Below are 21,433 nucleotides of genomic sequence, written 5' to 3' on the forward strand. Positions count from 1 at the left end.
TTCAGTAACAAGGTGCCTACACTTGAGGGAAGAATGATATATCTGTGCCTATAATTAAAAAAAAAAAGGAAAAAAAAAAAAAAAAAAAAAAAAAAAAAAAAAAAAAGAAAAAGAAAAATGGAAAGAACTTAAACATGAAAGAAGAAAGAAGATAATTCCTAAGACACTATCCAGAATATAATATATCCAAAATATAATATGTGACCTTCACTGAGGCAAGACAATGATGGAAGGCTCTTAGAAAAATAAAATTTGAAAGCATTTAAACATGAAAGAATAAAAGAAGATAACTTCTAAGACATTATACAGAATATAGTATATGGCCTCAATTGAGGCAAGACTAATTGGTAGTTAAATCATTGACTTGAAATTTGAACTTGGCATAGAAGAAAGAAAAGAGCCTCAGATTAGTATATTTTAAGATGCAAGGATACAAGAAAATGGTTGCTGAGTAAAATCACCATCCTCACCAGCCTACAAATTAGAGGGGAAAAAAATATGAGTCTATGAATAAGAGAGCAAAATATAAATCCTGACAAACATGGAATGTGTAAGAAAGTAGTTAAAATCTCTCTCAAGAAATAAGAATAAAGGAAATAGAAACCCCACAATGAAAGCATGTAACAGAGACATGGGCTCTTACTCTTGTCAACAAATTCTTCTGTATCAAGATTGAAGGCCCACAAACTTCTCATTTATCAAGTCTTAGGACACCTAAGTGCAGATATAAATCTACAAGAGCTACAACACTGCCACTTGGTAATTTAAAGCGAGGGATTCTTTCTTAGTTGGAGGGGGAGAAACTCAATTTTCCACCACATGACGTACTTATTCCAAGTGTAAAAAATGACCACTGGGATGCAATCACAGTCTCTATTGCAAGGACCAACTCATGTTCTCCATGTAGCAGTTTAATGCCTCCAAATTCATTAGTTATGCTAGCAGTACCATACAACCATATCATTCGACCACATGGCTAAAATCAAGGGCCAACCACCTATGGGATCTAGGTTTGTAACCAGTAAAACCTGAAGCCTACATCATGTAAGAAAATTCTTACCAAAGGGGGTGACCCAAGTTCATCTATTTCTTCCTCCTCATCCTCAATTTCATCATCATCATCATCATCATCTTCATCAAAGTAATCCTCAATTTCTTGTTCATTTTTATCATAGTTGCTGCTGCTTTCTGGATCATTAGATTTCACTGGTGATTCTCTGTGAACATGACTATCTGAGCCTGCAAATGAAATCAATACCTATAAGAAGCACATGCTGCAACTAATTCAAGGCAAGACATGGTAAAATTGATTAGTGTCAAGTGCTAACTAGAAACTTGGATGTGCAATAGCAACCTTGCAAATACTTCAAGCCAAAGACTTGGTAAAATTGACTAGTGTTAAGCGTTAACAAGAAACCTGGATGTGCAATAGCAACCTTTCTTATCCACATACACAAATAACAGTTAAGGCCCAAAAGATAAATAACCAACCTTCATTAGTATGATGTTCTTTTTCATCAGGCCTGAAACCGGTTTTATGAAGTGGCATCCTTTTTGCTTTCTCAAAGCGTAAAGATACAGATCTCAACAAGGCATTTGCACCCACTTTGGGATATATGGATATGAATCTCACTTTAACACACAATGTCAAGCAACTGACCACATATGACGAAAGCCACCCTGTCGAACACTACAGATTGAACCATATTAATTATACAAATTATAAATGGTGATATCCCCCCCCCCCCCAAAAAAAAAAAAAAAAAAAAAAAAAAAAAAAAAAAAAAAGAGAGAGAGAGAGAGAGAGAGAGAGAGAGAGAGAGAGAGAGAGAGAGAGACAGAAAGGGGCACCCAAAATGGAACCCTTAACATACATGAGAATGAAAAGGAATGATCTGATTAGAAACTTCTGATGCTCAATGCAGAGAACCAGGTTGAGAAGCTGCTCTAAAACACATCATGACAGAAGGTAAAGGTTTTACTAATTGTGGCCCCAATCTCATTTTTTGGGATCACATACCAAAAAGCAGCCAACAGTTTAGTCAATCCAGCTTGGAAATTGAATACTGAGCACTCATTCCTCTTAACATTTTGAGATCAATTATCATCTTTCTAAGAAGCTTGTCAGTAAGGTTGCAATTAATGTTGCCTTTGCTTGCTTCAATCAACATGCAGCAGATGTTTTCACTAAAGGCTGCCATTATAGTCAAATTTTCCCGGTTTTGTGACAATCATGTGGCTTGTCCTTTAATTTACTTTCGGGAGGGTTCTATATGTTTCATTTCAGTCACTAATATGTTAATCAATGCAATTACCCTAATCTGGGTCTTGTTACATGCCAGCATATCAAAGTCCATTCTATTGAATCTATTCTAGTAGAACCTCGAAAGAACTCTTACAAAAAAATTTGAGAATGTAAGAATAACAACCTAGAAAGAACTCTGAAAAGAAATTGAGAATGTAGGAATGGTAGCTACTGCTATTATAATTCCCCAAAACCCAGCACCACAAGGCATTGTCCATTCTGAGGTGAAAACTACATGGACTGAAAATGCATCTTGACCTAGGAGCATGAGGTTATTTACTAGCACAAACTCTTCTCTGTAGCCAATATGAAGTAGCCCTAGATTGAATAGGATCACTTAGGTGCCAGTCCTTCCAAGATCTCAATCAGAGCCAACTTGAATTTGGAAGCAGATCATTCCTACTAGGGATAGGACTGAATCGTAAAAGCCTAGTTGATGTGGTCCAAAGGGGATGAACAATGATGGTTGGATTGAACAGGGCAGGCTCTCTGTGAAAAACATCTTGTGTATGTTCTCCTAGAAGGTAGTTGAAGATTTTCCAAAAGACCAGCTTGTTTGAACCTGAAACTTAGGTTTCATGGTGGTTAGGTGAAGCAGCCAGGTGTGTTATGATGTAGGGGTGTTGATTAAATTTGGGAGGGTTCCTGCAAATGGAGGCCTCCAAGAACGAAAAGAGAAACCAATGGAAAAGAAGGGGCATGGGGATCAATCTTCCTTACCTGGATAGTGAACGAAGGTGGAATGTATATAGATTGATTCCAGTCTGCAAAAAGAATTAGGTTTTCAAACCCAAGTAACTGGAAGCTTCCCTGAACTTGAACCACCAGAGCTGCACATACTCTCGGTCTCCACCAAGGAGGATCCCCACACAAGAAATGATCATACTCAACTTTACAACGCAAAGTTTTAAATCAAAAGGCTTTAATTCTAACCCCTCTAGGGCAGTTTAAAGAGGCTTATAATCAGTGTTTCAACTCATAATAGAAATGGGAAATAACTCCTGATAGAAATAGCACTTAAAATACTCTATTAGACCTAAGACTCCAATAGGCTTACAACTTCAATACTAAATCTTAGATGAAACATAAGAAATGACTATTCTGCCCTTATAAGTTGGGAGAATTTACATAATTAAACTACTTTCATTCCTGGCCTAGACAGTCCACTGTTAGGCCCCATGACCTTATAAATTGTAGGGGACAAAGACCAAACACCAATATCTATCAGCCCTAGGTTGATAAGTCCACTTCAGTGTTGGATCTGCATCACAATGAGAGCCTCCAGTCCTTGTCCAATCCTCAGTGCCTCTACCAGTCTACAGTTTCTACTCAAATTTGGGGCTTAAGGGATGTAAGTTGTTTCTTAGGGTTGACATTCTCTCCCTGGGTCTGTGGCACAATGTCCCCATTCTGGCCCACATGGTGTCAAAGTCACTCTGACATTATTTGTAATGCAACAGCCTCACAGCAAGTTTGAGATGATCCCTCTCAATTTTAAAACACATCATGACCCTAAAGGAGTAAACCTCCTGTTTCTCAAGAGCCTGTCCCTCAAGGTCTCTCCTGTTTCTTGCACAAGCTTTAGGGCTCAATGGGTTTGAGTCATTTCTTGGGTGTGACACCTCCCCCAGCATAGAAATTATCTCAGTCACAGTTGTCGCCCTCTGTATTGTTTAAGCAAGGAAGAGACTAGGATGAAATACTTACAAGACATTTTGATAGATCAGAAGGTTTCCTGATCACTTCTTGAATGTATTCATCAGCAAGATCACAAAGTTGAAATAACACCTGAATCTTTGAAGGAAAAAACTTAAATGCACATATATCCTTCCATCTGACCTTCAGCCTGAAAAAATAAAAATAAAAAAATGTTATAAGGTCAGTTTATACCTTCTCAACTTTCAAGAACAAATAATTTTTTCTTACAGTTTCAAGGTAACTAAAGGAAAATATTTAGACCCAGAATATAATAGACCCAAGAAAAATCTTTTACATTGATTGTCTTGTTTGGCACTTAGAATTAGTTGAATACTCTAAACCCATGCTCTACTCATTTGTTTTAAGAGCAACCAGCTTACAGCCAAAGCTAATTGTTATTCCATTGCAGAAGCCCCTTTTGAATGTTGAAGAAATTCTAACCAGTTTGTTAAATAAATTCAAGACTGGATAAATAAATTCTCACTTTCTCTTCAGAAATCTCTACCTCTCTTGCTCTCTCCCCTCTCCAACTGGGGACAAGATCCAATGTGACAGGATCCTCCAATCCTGTATGTCAAACCAACTGGGAGTACAGATTTTAATTTGATTTCTGATCTATAAGTCCTTACTTAATTACTGTTTCAAATTCAGATCTGATGCAATCTGGCACCAGATTTGGTGCTCAGCATTTAGAAGCCCAGAGTGGCCCCTAGGGTTGCTACCTAGCAACACTTTAACTAATTATAGTCCTTTTATACTTGGTTTTTTTAAGTAATACTAGTAATTTTGATTAAGCAGAGTCATATATATTGCAATTCAGCAGTACACTAGTAATTTTAGTTAGATAGTGGCACATGTTGTAATTCTGCCCAAATTTGAGTCAGGGGCAGAATCCTTGTAGTTTTTTCAGTCTTCTATTTCATTATCTCAATCCTCAGTTCAGCCTCCACTAGTAATTTTAGTTAGATAGTGGCATATGTTGTAATTCTGCCCCCAACCCCTTGTTTGATGCCTTCCACCAAAATCAAGAATACCCATATCTCATCTATCAACCATCTGAACTATCCCAAACTTCATACACTACGGCCCTAAATTCCCTAGACTGTTTGAAACAGAATGCATTTATCTGACAACCTTCACCCTAAAATCCATTAAATCTTGCAGGAAACCCTAACTTCTTGACCTAAACTTAAGAAATCTCCAAATTCCCTAACCAGCCATCCTAAGCCCTTCAAACTTATAGAGCATCATCCACACCAGAAACCCCCCAAGTTTCAAAACCCCTATAGATCACTCAAAACACATACCCAAAATAGCATCCCATATCAAAAACCTCCCATTAGCCAACCTATCCTAAAACACCCCATCTCAAATCATCCGAGACCATCTAGTTAGTATCTCCATCACTAGCAACAAAACAAGAGTCCATTTGAGACTACACCACAAGACCCATCCCATACACACCATGACACCAACCAAACCTTGCCTACCCTACCTACACAGGTTGGCCTTGCACTTAGGTTTTGATCACATAAATTGGTTTATTTGGCCCTCGTCCTTGGTAGGGTCTGCCAAGTTATAAGCAGTTGCAAATAAGCATACTACTAGGTAGGAGTAGGGGTGTAAATGGATAACCAAAATCCGCTTCCGAATTCGCATTCACATCCGTTTAGGAGTATCCGAATCCGTCCGATTACTAATTCCTATGGATATGGTATACTCCTTTCTTACCGATTATTATCTGTTCAATAAAATTATCCGATTAAGTTAGCTATTTAGATTTATTTTTCTTATTTTATAAACTTTTTACCCATGATACGTGACTATATTTCTAGATTTTATACTAAAATAGCTATCAAAGTTGTTAAATTCTTAAATTTCAAGCCTAGCCCTCACAAATAAAATGGTAAAGATATAACAGGTAGTCGAAAACTTGTATTCAATTTGTATTCATGCCCATTTAGAAGAATCTACTGAAGAAAATAACTATCCAATTATCATCCGAATCCGACTGAATCCGTCCGAAAACCGATAGGATATTATCCGAATTCGTCCGAATATAATAATAATGCGGATATGGTATTACCACTATCCGATCCGATCCGAATCCGATCCGCTTACACCCCTAGGCATGGTGGGAGATCTTCCAAGATCTCACCGAGATCTCGCGAGATATCTCGCTATTTTGACATAGCGAGACTAGAGGAGAGGTGAGATCTGCGAGATGGGAGATCTCGCCACATCTCGCCGAGATCTCGCCATATCTCGCTGCAACCATAAAAAATTGCCAGAAACTTGAATTTTTGTCGGAATTTGTTGGGGATTCAACTTCTAAACATCTTTAAGACATCTACAACATCAAATTATCATCATTCAAGCCTATTTCAACTAGATCTACAACAAAGGTAAGATTTTTCCCCAAATTTAAATTTTTTCAAATAGAATATTCTACAATGGGTGTGTGAGTTTAGTGTAAATATATGTTGATCCACAAGCTTTTATCTAACTTTCATGGAAACCAATTTAATGTGACATTTAAACCTATATGTGACATACTATAGTGATGAGTTGACTTGGGAGTCATATGTGGCCACCGTTCAGAATCAGTTGATGCAGAATGCTGAGTGATACTCTTGCTTGTCTTGTAATCTTATTACTCACATACTCTTGTGATTGTGATTGTGAACCTATGGATTATGATTTATGACTTACTAAAAGTCTAAAACTTCTTATGGTTGTAAAATTTTGAAGCCATTCAAGTTCTTTGATAGTTTGATGTGTAATGTATTTAATACTTTATAGTTGATAACATGAATTACTTGATATCTCTACATTTCGGTTTTACACATAGGGTTGACTTAGAAGACATAGTTAGGGTTATTTTCTCACAAATCTAAAGCCACCAATGTGTTCAAAAGGCCTTAAATAGGCTAAATACCAAATTTCAGCCCAACCAGAGCCCTAAAACCCACCGAGATGGGCCACCCGAGACTACCGCCAATTTTTTGGCATATCTCGACCGAGATCTTGCCATCTCGGTCGAGATCTCGGTATTTCTGAGATGCCCCTAGGTAGGAGTTAGAATGCCCCATCATGCAGCAGGACCGCTTGTGTATGTGTGGACTATGGGAGTTCTGAAACAAAAATATAACACAAAATGTGATGCAGCAACCAATACCCAAAGTAAGTGGAGGGCCATGTCCAAAAGAAGCCTCTAGGGTTGCAGCTCAGAACCTAGGACTGCTGCCCAGCAGCACAAGAACAAATGGGCCACATCCCATAACTTAGTTTTTTCAGTACTTCTTTATCTAGTACTTCATTATTTTGATTGGGCTTAGTTTTTTCAGTACTTACTTTATCTTGTACTTCATTATTTTGATTGGGCAGGGGCAGTCTAGCAATTCTGCCCAACTCGTGAAGCTAGTCTTGTACTTCAACTAGGTTTTATTTAAAGTCAGTCTTATTTAATTGAGCCCACAATTGTGGGTCAACAGTCCTTGTAAAGTTCTATTTATAAAGACCTAGAGTAATTGCTACTTTCACTCCTAGTTTAGACTTCTCAAGTAAAAGGCTATAAACAGGCCCTGAATCAGTTGGAATTGACACAATTAACATTATTAAATAATTCTTGTAAGCTTTTAGTGTTTCTTACTGGTGTCTTCTGTTGCAACTTCTGCTTTTGTTCAATTTGGTTCAAGAAGATCCAAGATTGGAGAAACTTTCAAGGATCTACGTGAAATCCAGCTAAGATCCTTGGTATGGCCCAACTGACAGCCTTCAAGATACTATCTCCATCAATCCAAGCTTCTACAAAAGGCTCCTCATCCAGTAATTTACCAGCCATCCCCCTTTACCTAATCCCCTTTAATTTCTACTTTTCTCCCAAACCCTGGTTACCTAGCAAATCTTGATTTCAAAGCCTCTTTTCACCTTCTAAAATCAAGATTCTTCACAACTTGAGATTTAACCATTCAAACTTCAAGAAATTTGGTAAGCATCTCCTAGGCAGCAACCTCGAGATCTGATCCAAGTTCCATCCAATTCTGAGTCCACTATACCCCCCCCCCCAACTCATCTCAAGAGAATCACTGCATATTACCCCATTTCACCCTTTATCTTTGAAACCCCTCGAAACCTAACCTAGCCTCTTTGAAACCTACTGTAAACATCCCAAGTGTGATTACTAAGCCCTTCTACATTAAGTATTTCCATCATTAGCAGCAAAAACAATCCCATCAAAGCCCAAACCTAACCCATCCCACAGGCCATAACTGAACCTATCCTAACCCTTTACTTTTGAAGCCTGGAGTTAATTCTGACCTAGATCCTGGCAGTTGGGCCTCATTCATTTGAAGCTACATCAAGATGACTCATCTTCAAACCTGTTAAAAATTAGCCATAACCTACAAACACAACTTGGAATCATAGAATCCAGGTCAACATTGGAAATTAAATAAGCTTCAAAAGGAATCAAAACTCATACCCTACTAAATAAGGTTTTGACTGTTCAAAAGTAGCCTCAAGAGTACACCAATATGCTGAATTTTGAAGCAAAAAGAATTGCATACACAAATACATGCATGAACAGCTACCTTTAGTTACACCTAGTAGACTAATGAAGAAAAAGACCAGTTCTTTAAGCTTGACATGTGCACACAAATCAGATCAACTATTTATATGAACTTCTCAACATATCCAAGGTTAGATGTAAACAAGTAAAGGAAATAAGTGGAATGAAAAACTCACTCTTCATTCGCTAAATTTGTATCACAAAATTTTCGTAATGGTGGTGGAACTCTAAAATCAATCTTTTGATATCTGTCAACAAACATCGGAGTGGTAATAAAAATGCATCTATAAGCATGGCATCAGGTAGCAGTATCAAGCACATCAAAACTAGTTTTAGGAGGTGGCTTAAAGATTGGAGAGAGATTTAGATTTACCTATTCAACAGATGCAAGATACACTTTGATACCCATGGGAATACTTTTGATTCATGCAAATTAGTATTTTAGCCATTGTGCACTATAGATAAATAAGCAATAAAAAATGGTATTCAATCAATGCAAGGTTATTTATATGTTTTCGCAGCATTGATACAATTCAATTATTCATCAGAATGTGTAATATAAAAACTATGAATAAGAAGATACAAAAAATGAACCATCAATTTGTATTTTTTACATAGAGATAATGGCTTAAAGTAACCTATACAGGTTTTGGCTGTGATTAGTGTTGGTTCTTGGAACTTTTATATAATTTCCATGGGAAATACAGCAGATCTGCCCTTGTAGGTACCATGGGCCCCAAAAGTGCATTGCAAGACTGCTAGAAGATTTGTACTACAACTACTACGATCTAACCCATTTCTTGGGTTTTTTTTTTTTTTTTTTGGGGGGGGGGGGGGGGGGGGGGGGGGGTGTAAATACTACAATCTAACTTAGATTCAAGCAACGCATCTTCAATACCCTCGATCCTCCAGGCTGCTGATGATTAAACTTGCATACATTATGTGGAAGCGTACAAGTACCATAGCAACACTATGACATGGAAAACCTACTGAGACATACAAGGAATTTGTGTGCATACTCATTGATATATTGCTTTTTTTTTTATTTGAACATTTTTAATGTTCATTAAAGTTGTTTTACATGAGATGTACAATTTGATTACTTTCTATTAATAAATTACATGTACAAGATTGTATTTTAGACGTTTAGTATGTAGTTGCATTTCATCTGAAGTCAAACTTGTATTTGGATTCAGTTTTTCAATTCTAATAATCCACTGTGTTCAAAAGCTCCACAATAAGATATATAGGAAGTTTCAGACACATGGCCCGGGTGTAGTGATAAGTGGGCAAGGGTTAGCTAGGGAGTCCCCTATAAGTGACGCGTCACATTGGCGCCCAAGTGCGGTGATAAGTAGGCAAGGGTTCCCGTGCCGTGGACGAGTACGGGTAAAGAAGCTGGTCCATAATCGTAGGATTAGATTGGCATCTTGGAACATAGGATTTTTAACTAGTAAGAGCTTAGAATTGATAGATGTTTTGAGGAGAAGAAGGATTAATGTAGCTTGCATTCAAAAGACTAGATGGAAGGGTAAAAAAGCCAAAGAGTTGGATGACTTTAAACTTTGGTATACTGGGGATAAAACAAATAAAAATGGAGTGGGTATAATAGTGGATAAAGATTTAAAAAATGATGTGGTGGATGTTAAAAGAGTGGGTGATAGGATTATTGCTATCAAGCTTGTAATGGAGAAAGAGTTCGTAAATATAATTTGTGCAGATGCACCTCAAGTTGGATTAGATGAAAGTCTAAAGATAGAATTTTGGGAAAACATGGATGGATTAATGCAAGGAATTCGTCAAGGAGAAAAGATTATCATAGGAGGTGATTTAAATGGACATATTGGAAAAGATCCAAGAGGATATGAGAGTGTACATGGAGGATATGGTTTTGGAGAAAGGAATGAGGAGGGGATTTCAATTTTAGATTTTGCTACTACTTTTGATCTATCTATTATAAATACTTACTTCAAAAAGAGAGATGAGCATTTAATTACCTTCAAAAGTGGACAGCATAGAAGCCAAATAGATTTCTTCCTAACTAGAAGGACTGATAGATTATTGTGCAAGGATTGCAAGGTGATACTGGGAAAGCTTAACTGGACAACATAGACTTGTGGTCTTGGATATGTGCTTAGTCCCAAGAACACATAAAAGGTCCAAGGTAAACTATCCCAGAATAAGATGGTGGAATTTGAAAGGAGAGCGCTCGAAATCCTTCATTATTAATGAAATAGTCAAACAAGGAAAATGGGATCTTAAAGGGGATACCAATGCAATGTAGAATGAGATGGCTATGTGTATTATTAAGAAAGTGGCTAAAGATGTCCTAGGTGAATCAAAAGGAAAGGTCCATTCTTATAGAGAGACGTGGTGGTGGGATAGTGAGGTTCAAGCTGCCATTAGGAATAAAAAAAAAACTAGTTTTAAGACATGGCAAAGAACTAAGGATGTTTAGGATCTTCAAATGTATAGGTTGGATAGAAATGAAGCTAAGAAGAGTTATACAATAAGTTAGGCACGAAGGAAGGGGAAAAATCTATTTATAAGATAGCTAAGATGAGGGATAGGAAGAGTAGAGATCTTGACCATGTTAGATATATTAAAAATGGAGCTGGTAAAGTTTTGGTCTGTGAGGAGGATATTAAGAAAAGATGGGAAACCTATTTCTCTAGTTTACTAAATGAGCATTCTTCAAGCACTTAAGATTCGGACCATGGAAAAAAATTCGATCGAAATGGACAAAATTTCAACCGAAATGCCTGCAAAATTCCAAATCAAAACGAAATACAGGTATAGGCACAAAATGTATCCTGTATCGTTTCATATCGACCGAAGAGTCGATATTTCGGCCCGATACCATACCGGGTTGAAATGATACCTACGTAGGCTTTAAAATATCCAAATCGACCAAGTTTTCGACATTTCGACGCTATTTCGACCTACCGAGCCATTTCGAGCCATTTCGACCTCCTTTTGAATTTTTTGCTGATTTCTCTTGTTTTCATCCCCTTCTACACCTAATTTCTAGTATTCCATTTCCATCAAACACTTGATTTGCTCCTCCATTTGTGCATTTTCTCAAATCTTACAATGTGAGTAACCAACTTCCTCATTTTTATATTTTTGTTTCATTTGTGCCTTAAATCATGTTAGATTGCTTCCAAATTTATATATGTTTACTTTAGAGTGTTGATCTAAGAATTTGTAGTGTCAAATTTATTTTTAATTCTTCCTACTATTTTTTTTATTTTTCTGTTATTAAAAATTATTTACTAAATTATGTATATTGCTAAAAATGTATATGTATAGTACATGTATAAGTTTCAAATGAATGTATGTGAGAGTTGAGACACCATATTACTGTGATGGTGTTGAATTAATTTTTTTTTTGTGTTAATTATGTAATTTTACTGTATTTAATATATATTTAAATGATTAAAAAATATTTAAATATTAAAAAAACTAATTAATTTCTGTTTTAAATTTTAAAATAGCGGAGTATTAGTGGAAGCATGTATGCAATTTTTGGAGCATGTTGTGGATATTTTTAAGATAGTTTGTGTGTATTTTATATATTTTAGAATTATTTATATATTAAAAAATACTTATATAGTTATACATATTTTTTTTTTATTTAAAAATAGGAGGTTATTATTAGGAGCATGTATGGGACGTTTGGCTCGGAACACCAAGCGACCGATTCATCCGCTTCGGCTTCGTATCCTATATCCGATCCGTAAATATCCGTTTTGTTATTGTCCTTTTTACTTTTTATTTAATTTCTATTCGTCCTGCTCCGTCCGTCCGGTCCGTCCGTTTCTCTTTTTGAAAATGTTACCTTTCTCTCCGGTTTTTCCGGTTTTCCTCCGTGCTTCCCTCCGGTTGCTGCGGCGGTCGTTTTTCCGGTGTTTTCGGTCGGTCCTTTCGTCGTGCGTTGGGCGGTCCTCCTTCGTCTCATGTATGTCATTTTTGGAGCATATTGTGGAGCTTTTCAAGATACTTAGTGTGTGTTTCTTATATCAAGCACTCTATTTTAAAGATGTCAGAGATAGCTTGGGAACATGGAAGGCCACTGACAGTTGATAGGAGGAAGAGCGAGTGTAATTACTGCAAGAAACAAATAGGAGGTGGGGCCACCAGATTGAAGGTGCATGTAGCTGGTGGCAACAAGGATGTAACAAGGTGCCCAAAGGTGCCTGTAGAGGTCAAGAGGGCAATGGCCTCATATATTAGTGGTGGAAAGCAAAAGAGGAAAGAGAATTGATGACCTTCCAGATCCTGAGGGTTATGGTAGGGATGAGCCTGGAGACAGCGACCCTGATCCAGAGGTCGATCAGCTGAAGAGGGCGATGATGATGAGTAGGGAGCAACAGAGGATTGATGACATAAGGAGGCAACAGAGGGGTCTAGGTTGTGGGTCCTCTAGAGAGCCAGTAGGTATGGGAGGCACAGGTGGCTCCCAAGTCCCTATGAGGAGGTCTCAGAATGTGAGGCAGGAGGCTCCTATCCCACGGGCCCCTACAAGGGGTCGAGCTTCCTCAACACATCCTACAAATCCGGATCTTGAGATTCTTCGCAGTGATCCGGCCCTATTTGCGAGGCCTGAGCATAAACAGAGAAAGTTGAAGCACTTATGGGGGAGTGTGAAGGAGAAAGTGGGGATGGCTTTCTTCAAATGGGCGCATTACCATAGTGTTCCAGCACATACAGCCCAGGGGCCCTACTACAAAGATATGATTGAGCAGATAGGCAGGGCTGGGAGTGGTGTACAGGGCCCCACTCCATATGAGATATCTAATGTGTATTTGCCTAAGCATTAAAAGGACATAAATGAGTACATTAAGGGATTAAAGCCCATGTGGAATCATTATCGAGTGACTAATGGCTAATGGTTGGACTGGTCCCACTAGACAGTCCATCATCAATTTCATGTTGAATTGTGATGGGAGGATAGCGTTACCAAGTTAGTAGATGCATCCGGTGAGAAGAAGGATGCAAAATACATCTACAAATTATTGAAGCAAGTGGTAAAGGAGGTTGGAGTGGAAAATGTGGTTCAAATTGTGACTCAAAATGGCTCCAACTACAAGAAAGCTGGGTTGAAGATGCAGGAGAACTCCAGATATTTAAACATATAGTATTAATTTTCATTTGTAAATACATATATTTACATTACACATATACATGTACACTTTATAACTTTGTATTGATGACTTGATGCCTTGATGGATGGACAGATATAGGCTCTTTTGGACTCCTTGTGCTGCTCACTGCATTAACTTAATGTTGAAGAACATTGGAAAGGTCAAGCTTGTGAAGAATACCGTGGAGCAAGCTCGACATGTTAGCACCTTCATATATAACCACACCTATGCATTAAGGATGATGAGGGACAAGTGTCAGGGTGAGTTAGTGAGGCCAGGCATAACCAGATTTGTTACTAATTGGATAACACTGCAGAGCTTTGAGAGTAGGAAGACTGGCCTTAGGAGTATGTTTGCATCAGAAGAGTGGTTTAACTGGGAGGGTTCTTCATCAATGGGAGGAAGGAGAGCACAGTTGACCATCCTCGATGATACTTTCTGGCACAATGTGAGGATAGTGGTGAAGATGCTTGAGCCTGTGGTGAATGTGTTAAGGATGGTAGATCAGCAGAGAAAACCTACTCTACCACACATATTTGTTGCAGTAGATAGGATGAAGTAGCAAGTTGCTCAGGTCCACCCATGCGGCAACAAGAAAGTCCTTCAAATCATCAATAGTAGATGGGAGTCTATGTTGCAGCATCCACTGTATAAGGCTGGTGAGTTGTTAAGTCTAGTATTTAATTTAATTTTCATTATGTTATCACACTATTAAGCATTAATTCTCTTTTATGACATACTTTTTCTTACAAAGCATACTATTTAAATCCCAAGTACCATCACAAAGAAATCTTGGGAAAAGGCAAGATTTGATGGATGCTGTCCAAACTGTAGTGGAGAAGTTCAAACTAGAAACAGCTAAACAAGCAATCATCCTTATGGAGGTGAGATAGGGATTTGAATCATTTGATATTCACAATTCGTAGTTTTATACTAAGTTATTAACCTAGTAACTAGTTATTGTTTTTTTCCTTTATATATTAGATAAAGGCTTTTAGGGATGCCACTGGGAGCTTCGGTTGTGTTGTGGCCGTATCGGGAAGGGAAACCGCCCTTGCGGGTAAGTTCATTCATTTAATTCATTACACATTTAATGATTATATTCTATCTTTAATTTAGTTATTTAAGTATTAAAATGACTTGAGTCTATGTTTGTTGCAGCTGAGTGGTGGTTGCAATTTGGACGTGACTCATACCACTTAAGTGTGATTGCAAGCAAAGTGCTCTCCCGGACATGTTCTGCCACTGGTTGTGAGCGAAATTGGAGCACCTTTAGCCTCATTCACTCGAAGAGGCGCAACCGATTGGGTGTGAAGCGTCTAGAGGACCTTGTCTACGTACACTATAATATGAGACTGAGAGAGGATCATATTAGACAAGGGATGGATATAGAGAGCACCAATATCGAGTTGGCCGACATATTTGAGATGGATGATGATGATAACCCAGTAGTTGACTGGATCAGGGACAGTGGAGACGGATTGTTGCATGAGGAGGGAGGTCTTCCCAATAAACAGATTGCAGAGGAGATGGGGGCTGGTGTGGGGGACTTCATGGCCCAGGAGGGGAGGCCACATGTAGAGCCCGCCCGTCCCTTCGTGCCACACCCTAGTGCATCCACCCAGAGTGAGGATTTGATTCTCTGGTCCGACACTGAGGATGAGGTGACTCAGGCCTCCGGCGATGACGACGATGGTGGTGATGATGACAATGGCGATGACGGTGATGATGGAGGGGATGAGGAGGGTGTGGGACCTCGTGATCAGGATTCAGCTGATCCTAGGGGCAACACCACCACCACCACCACCACGTGAGAGTCAAGGGTGGGGAGGACGACCACCGAGATTCACAGGAGAGAGTCAGTTCACCCACGCGACATAGGATTCAAACCATACTGGAGCTGCAACTCGAGGCAAAAATGTTTCCTCTACATATTCGAGGAAGGGGAAGGGGAGACAGCACGGCTGGAGCACAGAGGATACGCCATCATATGGGTCCTACCGTCCATCCGATGCCGAGAGCTTAGAGGGATCTATGAGATTAATGAGCATTGATGATGCTAGAGACTACTCCACCTCCAGAGGATCCGGATGGCATAGGCCTGCAAAGTCCTCATATGATACTGCTGTGGAGAGTATTGGTTCTACCGAGTCGACTTATGGTTATGGACCATATGGTGTCCCTCTTGGCTATCAAATTCAGGGTCAGGCTAGTCAGCCACGAGTGGAGCCTTATGGTTATGGAGCGGCCTATGGAGCTTATGGTGTCCCTCCCACAATCGATTGGAGTCAGCCATTGGGACCTTATCAATATCCTTATCCTTCTCCTGAAGAGCCAGGGGCAGGGTGCTCTTTCATTTGTTGAGTAGATCTTCCACACTATTACACAGCCACAAGGCCCACCACCACCAGTTCCTTTGGATATTCACAACTTCCCACCGTTAGGAAATTTTATGAATGTGGATGAGGCCACATACAAAGATGCAGTTCTTGACTATGTCCAAAACTATATAGGGGCGAGGGCAAACATCATGGGAGTTATATTGTCATTTGTATGGGGTGCAGATGGAAGAAGGAGACCTTAAGGCTTGAATAAAATAGACTTGTAAGTAACAACATTCCCACTTCTTCTCTGATTCATGTACTATATACTTGGAATGTTGGATGTTACATTTTCAGTAGTTTTTTAGTAAACTAGTAGTTTTATAGTGTTTATTATGCTTGAAATAGCTAGTACACAAAAATCCAAATCAATTTGAGTGCATTTGAGGCTCGAAATTGAGTTTTCAAGAATCCTCGAAATTTCTTCCTTGATTTGAACAACTACACCTTTCACCAAGGCACCAATGTCCGAACTTATATACGTAGAATTTCGATGTCCGAAGTAAAAGAAGCTTTGAGGAGGATGAAACTCAACAAAACACAAGGTCCTGATGAAATCCCAATTGAAGTATGGAAGAGCTTAGAAACCCATGGACTAGTTTGTTTGACTAAGTTGTTTAATAAGATTATGAGCACAGGGAAAATGCCAGATGAATGGAGGAGAAGCGTCATGGTTCCAATTTACAAAAATAAATGAGATATTCAAAGTTGTAATAACTATAGGGGCATTAAATTGATGAGCCATAAGATTAAATTACGGGAGAGAATAATTGAAACCCATTTGAGACACTTAACTACTGTTACGAAGAACCAATTTAGGTTTATGCCGGGAAGATCTAAAACAGAGGCTATTTACCTAATTAGGAGACTTATGGAAAGGTATAGAGAATGTAGGAAAGACCTTCATATGGTATTTATTGACCTAGAAAAAGCTTATGATAGAGTCCCTAGAGCATTAATTTGCAAGTACCAGAGAAAAGAAGTGTTGCAAGTATATATGTAGATATAATTAAGGATATGTATGATGGTTTGGTGACTAGTGTTAGACACAGTGGGGAGACAAAGTAATGAATTCCCGATAACAGTTGGGCTACATCAAAGGTCAACTTTAAGCCCATATCTATTTGCACTGGTAATGGATGAATTAACCAAAGACATTCAAGATGAGGTCCCCTGGTGTATGCTTTTTGCGGATGATATTGTGTTGATTGATGAGACCCAAGTAGGGATTAATACCAAATTAGAATCATGGAGAGTAGCTTTGGAATCAAAAAGCTTTAAACTTAGTAGATCAAAAACAGAATATCTAGTTTGTAACTTTAGTCATGATCGGGCAAATGATGAGTTGGTGATACTTGACGATAAAGAGATTCCTCAGAGTGATTGTTTTAGGTACCTAGGTTCAATCATAAGTAAAAGAGGTGATTTAGAGGATGAGGTTTTCCAAAGAATTAAAATAGGGTGGATGAAGTGGAGAGGTGTGTCCGAGGTCTTATGTGATCGGCGTATTCCATTAAAGCCTGAAGGAAAATTTTATAGGACCGTTGTTCAACTAGCTATGATGTATGGTGCAAGGTGTTGGCCTGTTAAAAAGAATCATATAGATAAACTCATTATAGCATAAATGAGGATGCTAACATGGATGAGTGGCAAAACTAGGATGGATAAGATAAGAAATGATCATATTAGAGTTGGTCTGGGAGTTGCTCCCATAAGTGATAAGCTTCGAGAAAGTCGTTTGAGGTGGCACGGCCAATTCAAACGGAGACTTATAAATGCCCCTGTACGGAGAAGTGATATAATACATATTAAAGGAAGTAGAAGAACTAGGAGTAGACCTAAGATAACCTTAGGAGAAGTGGTGAAAAAGGATATGTATAGCTTAGGCCTTGTATCTAGCATGGCCTTGAACAGATTGATTGGAGGGCAAGAATCCATGTATCCGACCCCATTTAATTGGGACAAGGCTTATTGTTGTTGTTGTTGTTGTTTCAGACACATCCACCATGAAAAAGCAATTAAGATGGACAACCAAGTTGGCAGCAAACAAAATTACCCCAACTTAATAAGATCTTGGCCCAACTTGATTTTCTAGAGGACACAGATGGACAATGGGACTATGATCTTGAAGCATGCTACTCTTGATGTTGATGCTTATCAAAAGTGGGAGGACAAAAAACTTAAAATGTATGATTTTCTGGCGAGTCTCAATATTGATATAATCAATCCATGCTCAAATCCTCTCACGGGAACCTTTTCCATCTCTGGAGCAAGCTTATGCGATAGTTAACACTAAGGATAGTCGTAGGAAAGCTATAGTGCATACTCAGATATCTGACAAATTTGCTTCAATGGCTGGTACAGGAATACAACTGATTCTCGCACACTAGTTAAATGTGAATATTGTGCTCCGCAACAAGCTTATGTGATGGTTGACACTTAGGATAGTTGCAAGACAGCTATGGTGCATACTTAGATATCTGACAGATCTTCTTTGGTGGCTAGTACAAGTAGTATTAAGACCAATACAAGTGATTCGCGCACACCAATTAAACATGAATATTATGGTCGCAAGCAACACACCAAGGACAAGTGTTGGAAGTTACATGGTTGTCCAGTAAATTCCCATACAAGAAGGAATGCCAACCAGGGAGGAAACTAAGCTTCTGCCCATCAAGCTAATTCTGATAGCCTGAGTACTCCAACACCTCTCTCTCCTCTGACAAACTTCAGCACCTATGCCAGCTAAATGATCGGGCTCGATGTGACCTCTTTTAGGCTCGATGTGCCCTATTTTGCACTAACTCCCAGTGCAAGTGCCACCTCTGCCATAGTTCCTCCTTCTGATACACAGTCTTCCACAGGAATTTTCTATTGTCATAGTATCAATTCGACTTATCCCTTCCAGATAATTGACTTTGGGGCACCTGACCATATGATTGGTTCATCCTCTTTGCAACTCACGTCACAAGTAAGTTTTTTGCTAATCCTTTGTCCATTAGTAGTTTTACTATAAACGGCAAAATAACTTTTTTCCCTTCTCATTGTGTGTTTCAGGATCTAGAAATGAATCGTACAATTGGTAGTGTCAGACGGCAAGGGGGCTCTATTTACTAAATGGGTCTCCATCAGCTTTTTCCACAACCTCTACTTCCACTTTTGGTCATTTTTCCTTGTTAAAGTGGCATCATCGTTTAGGCCACATTCCTTTATTGTCTAATAAAAGATATTTCTTGATTTGGTTAAACATTGTAATTTAAATGACTTTCATTGTGATACTTGCATTTTAGCCAAGCAAACTAGACATGTTTACACTCAATTTAGGAAAATGTGTGGAAGCCAATTTGGCATATCATGTTGTTCCAATACCAATTTACACCAGTATAGAGATTTCAATTGAAGGCTTAGTCGGGTCTCTTTTGACTTGTTGCAACTCCAACATAGCTCCTTCCTTAGGGTTTTTATTAATGTCGCACACAAATTGTATCTAAGCAAGAACTAAATCATACTATCTGAACAAGTGAAAAGGAAGTCCACCGATGTCTCTCCTCGCTCTGCCAACCCAAACTTCTCTCCTTCCTCCTCCAGCCCTGGCTTCCCCTCCTCTATCCTTCCCATCTCCCCCGATAACCCCTCCCCTACCCCCCCCCACCAACCCTTCCCCCACCCCTACTACTTGGGATTCCTTTTTCTCTTCCTCCACCCTCAATCCCCCTGTATCTGACTGCAATCTCTCATACATCTTCCCTTCCTCTGCTGATCCTGTTGCCTCAGTCCGATGTCCCTCATTTGCCATTGAACCCAGTATCCTCCGTTTGAAACTTGTTGTGCTTGGCTAATTCCTTGATCCCTAACCTCCCCTTGGCATCGTCAAGGCGCCTCTCTCCAAGTAATGGATTGCCCAAGGTTCATTGTAAACTTATGTCATAGACTCCGGCATCTTTCTGTTCAAGTTTGCCTATGCCGCATGTAAATGCAAAGCCCTCTTGGGAGCGATCTATGCCTCTCCGACAAATCGACATTGGTTCTCTTCCCTTGTGGATCAACCTCCCCGAACTTCCACTGGATTTCTGGAATGGAGGTTGTCTTAGTCATATTGGCTCTGTTGTTGGTCGCCCTCTTCGAACTAATCAGAAGACTTTTAAAATGGAACGTCTCTCCTATGCTCGCCTTTATGTGGACATCCCTGTCTCCAAGCCGCTTCCTCCCAGCATTTGCATCGAAGACGATAACAGTCTCCGCTACAACCAAATCAATGCATATAACTGGATCCCAAATAGGTGTGACTTGTTCGAGCTTTGGTCACGACTCTTCAGCCTGTAACAAAGCTCTATCTCCACCCACCCTTGTTACTGGTATTCTTTCGCCACTACTGCTGCCTACTGTCCATATGCCTGAAGAGCGAATGCCTCCGCCGACTGAAGATCCCTCTGGTCCACTACTTTCTGACGCTCATCGATCACTGCCGACTGATGCTTTCTTGGCCCCGCCACCTACCGCCTTCCAGTATGAAGCCCAAAATTCTCCAAAACTTTGATTGTTGATTGAAAGCTCCTACAATCTTGTCCCAATTCCATGGTTATCAAAGTGTCCGCTTAGGCGCGCCTAGGCAGCAAAGCGGTTTTTTAACCACTTAACTAACGGGCTGATTTCTTGCCGCCTTTTGCGCCAAATTGCCGCCTAGATGCTAAAGCAGCCGCTTTTTTCACATTTTGTAATTTGTGCATAGTATTCTTTCTTTTTTTCTAATCATAATTTATTCTACAATGCCGTCTATAAATTTAAATATGTGAGCTACTATGGAATCGAACTCCAAGGCCCAATTTGCAAATGAACTCCGAGGCCCAAAGTGTCTGTCGGCAACAGAATGTGAAGCATGAGTCATATTCAATATTGATAATCAATGACTTGGAAATCGGAATAATAAGATCTATTAATTTATCATGTCGGCACTGTTTGGTTAAAAAAAGGAAAAATGGATACATCAATTCTGATTCCAATTCGAATATTATTCATGTATATTTAACAAAAAAGTCATGTTAAAAATAATTTGTAAAATAATTTCACTAAACTATATATGAATAATATTGTTATTCATAATTGTGATTCTTGAATTTTTTTAATTTTTATGAATATGATTGTTGAATGTTTGTTTAGTACTTTAGTTTATTATAAAAAGTATTTGTATTAAAAAGTAGTTTAAAAGTAATTATATTAAAAATATTGACTAAACCGCTTTGGTCGCTTTATTGCCGCCTAAGCGCCCGCTTAATCGCCAAGATGGAGCCCCAATCGCTTTGCCACTTTAATAACCATGCCCAATTCCCCTGCT

At 39.0% G+C, this 21,433-nt stretch overlaps 1 protein-coding gene across 3 annotated transcripts in view; it reads right to left on the bottom strand.

Moving 5' to 3' along the window:
* The window catches only part of LOC149004895 (transcription factor tau subunit sfc1-like), a 64,730-nt gene that overhangs the window by 1,337 nt on the left and 41,960 nt on the right, over positions 1 to 21,433 (bottom strand). For all 3 annotated transcript variants that reach the window (XM_089169166.1, XM_089169164.1, XM_089169165.1), the window contains 5 exons: positions 8,750 to 8,821; positions 4,013 to 4,151; positions 1,492 to 1,690; positions 1,061 to 1,239; positions 435 to 474 (listed from right to left, as the gene is read on the bottom strand). In XM_089169166.1, the coding sequence (XP_089025292.1) occupies positions 435 to 474; positions 1,061 to 1,239; positions 1,492 to 1,690; positions 4,013 to 4,151; positions 8,750 to 8,821 (629 nt within the window). The remainder of the gene's footprint in view (positions 1 to 434; positions 475 to 1,060; positions 1,240 to 1,491; positions 1,691 to 4,012; positions 4,152 to 8,749; positions 8,822 to 21,433) is intronic.

The sequence above is a fragment of the Hakea prostrata genome, chromosome 9 (genome assembly GCF_041222555.1).
Source record: "Hakea prostrata isolate BN-2017 chromosome 9, UWA_Hpros_2, whole genome shotgun sequence".
In the NCBI taxonomy this organism is placed as follows: Eukaryota; Viridiplantae; Streptophyta; class Magnoliopsida; order Proteales; family Proteaceae; genus Hakea; species Hakea prostrata.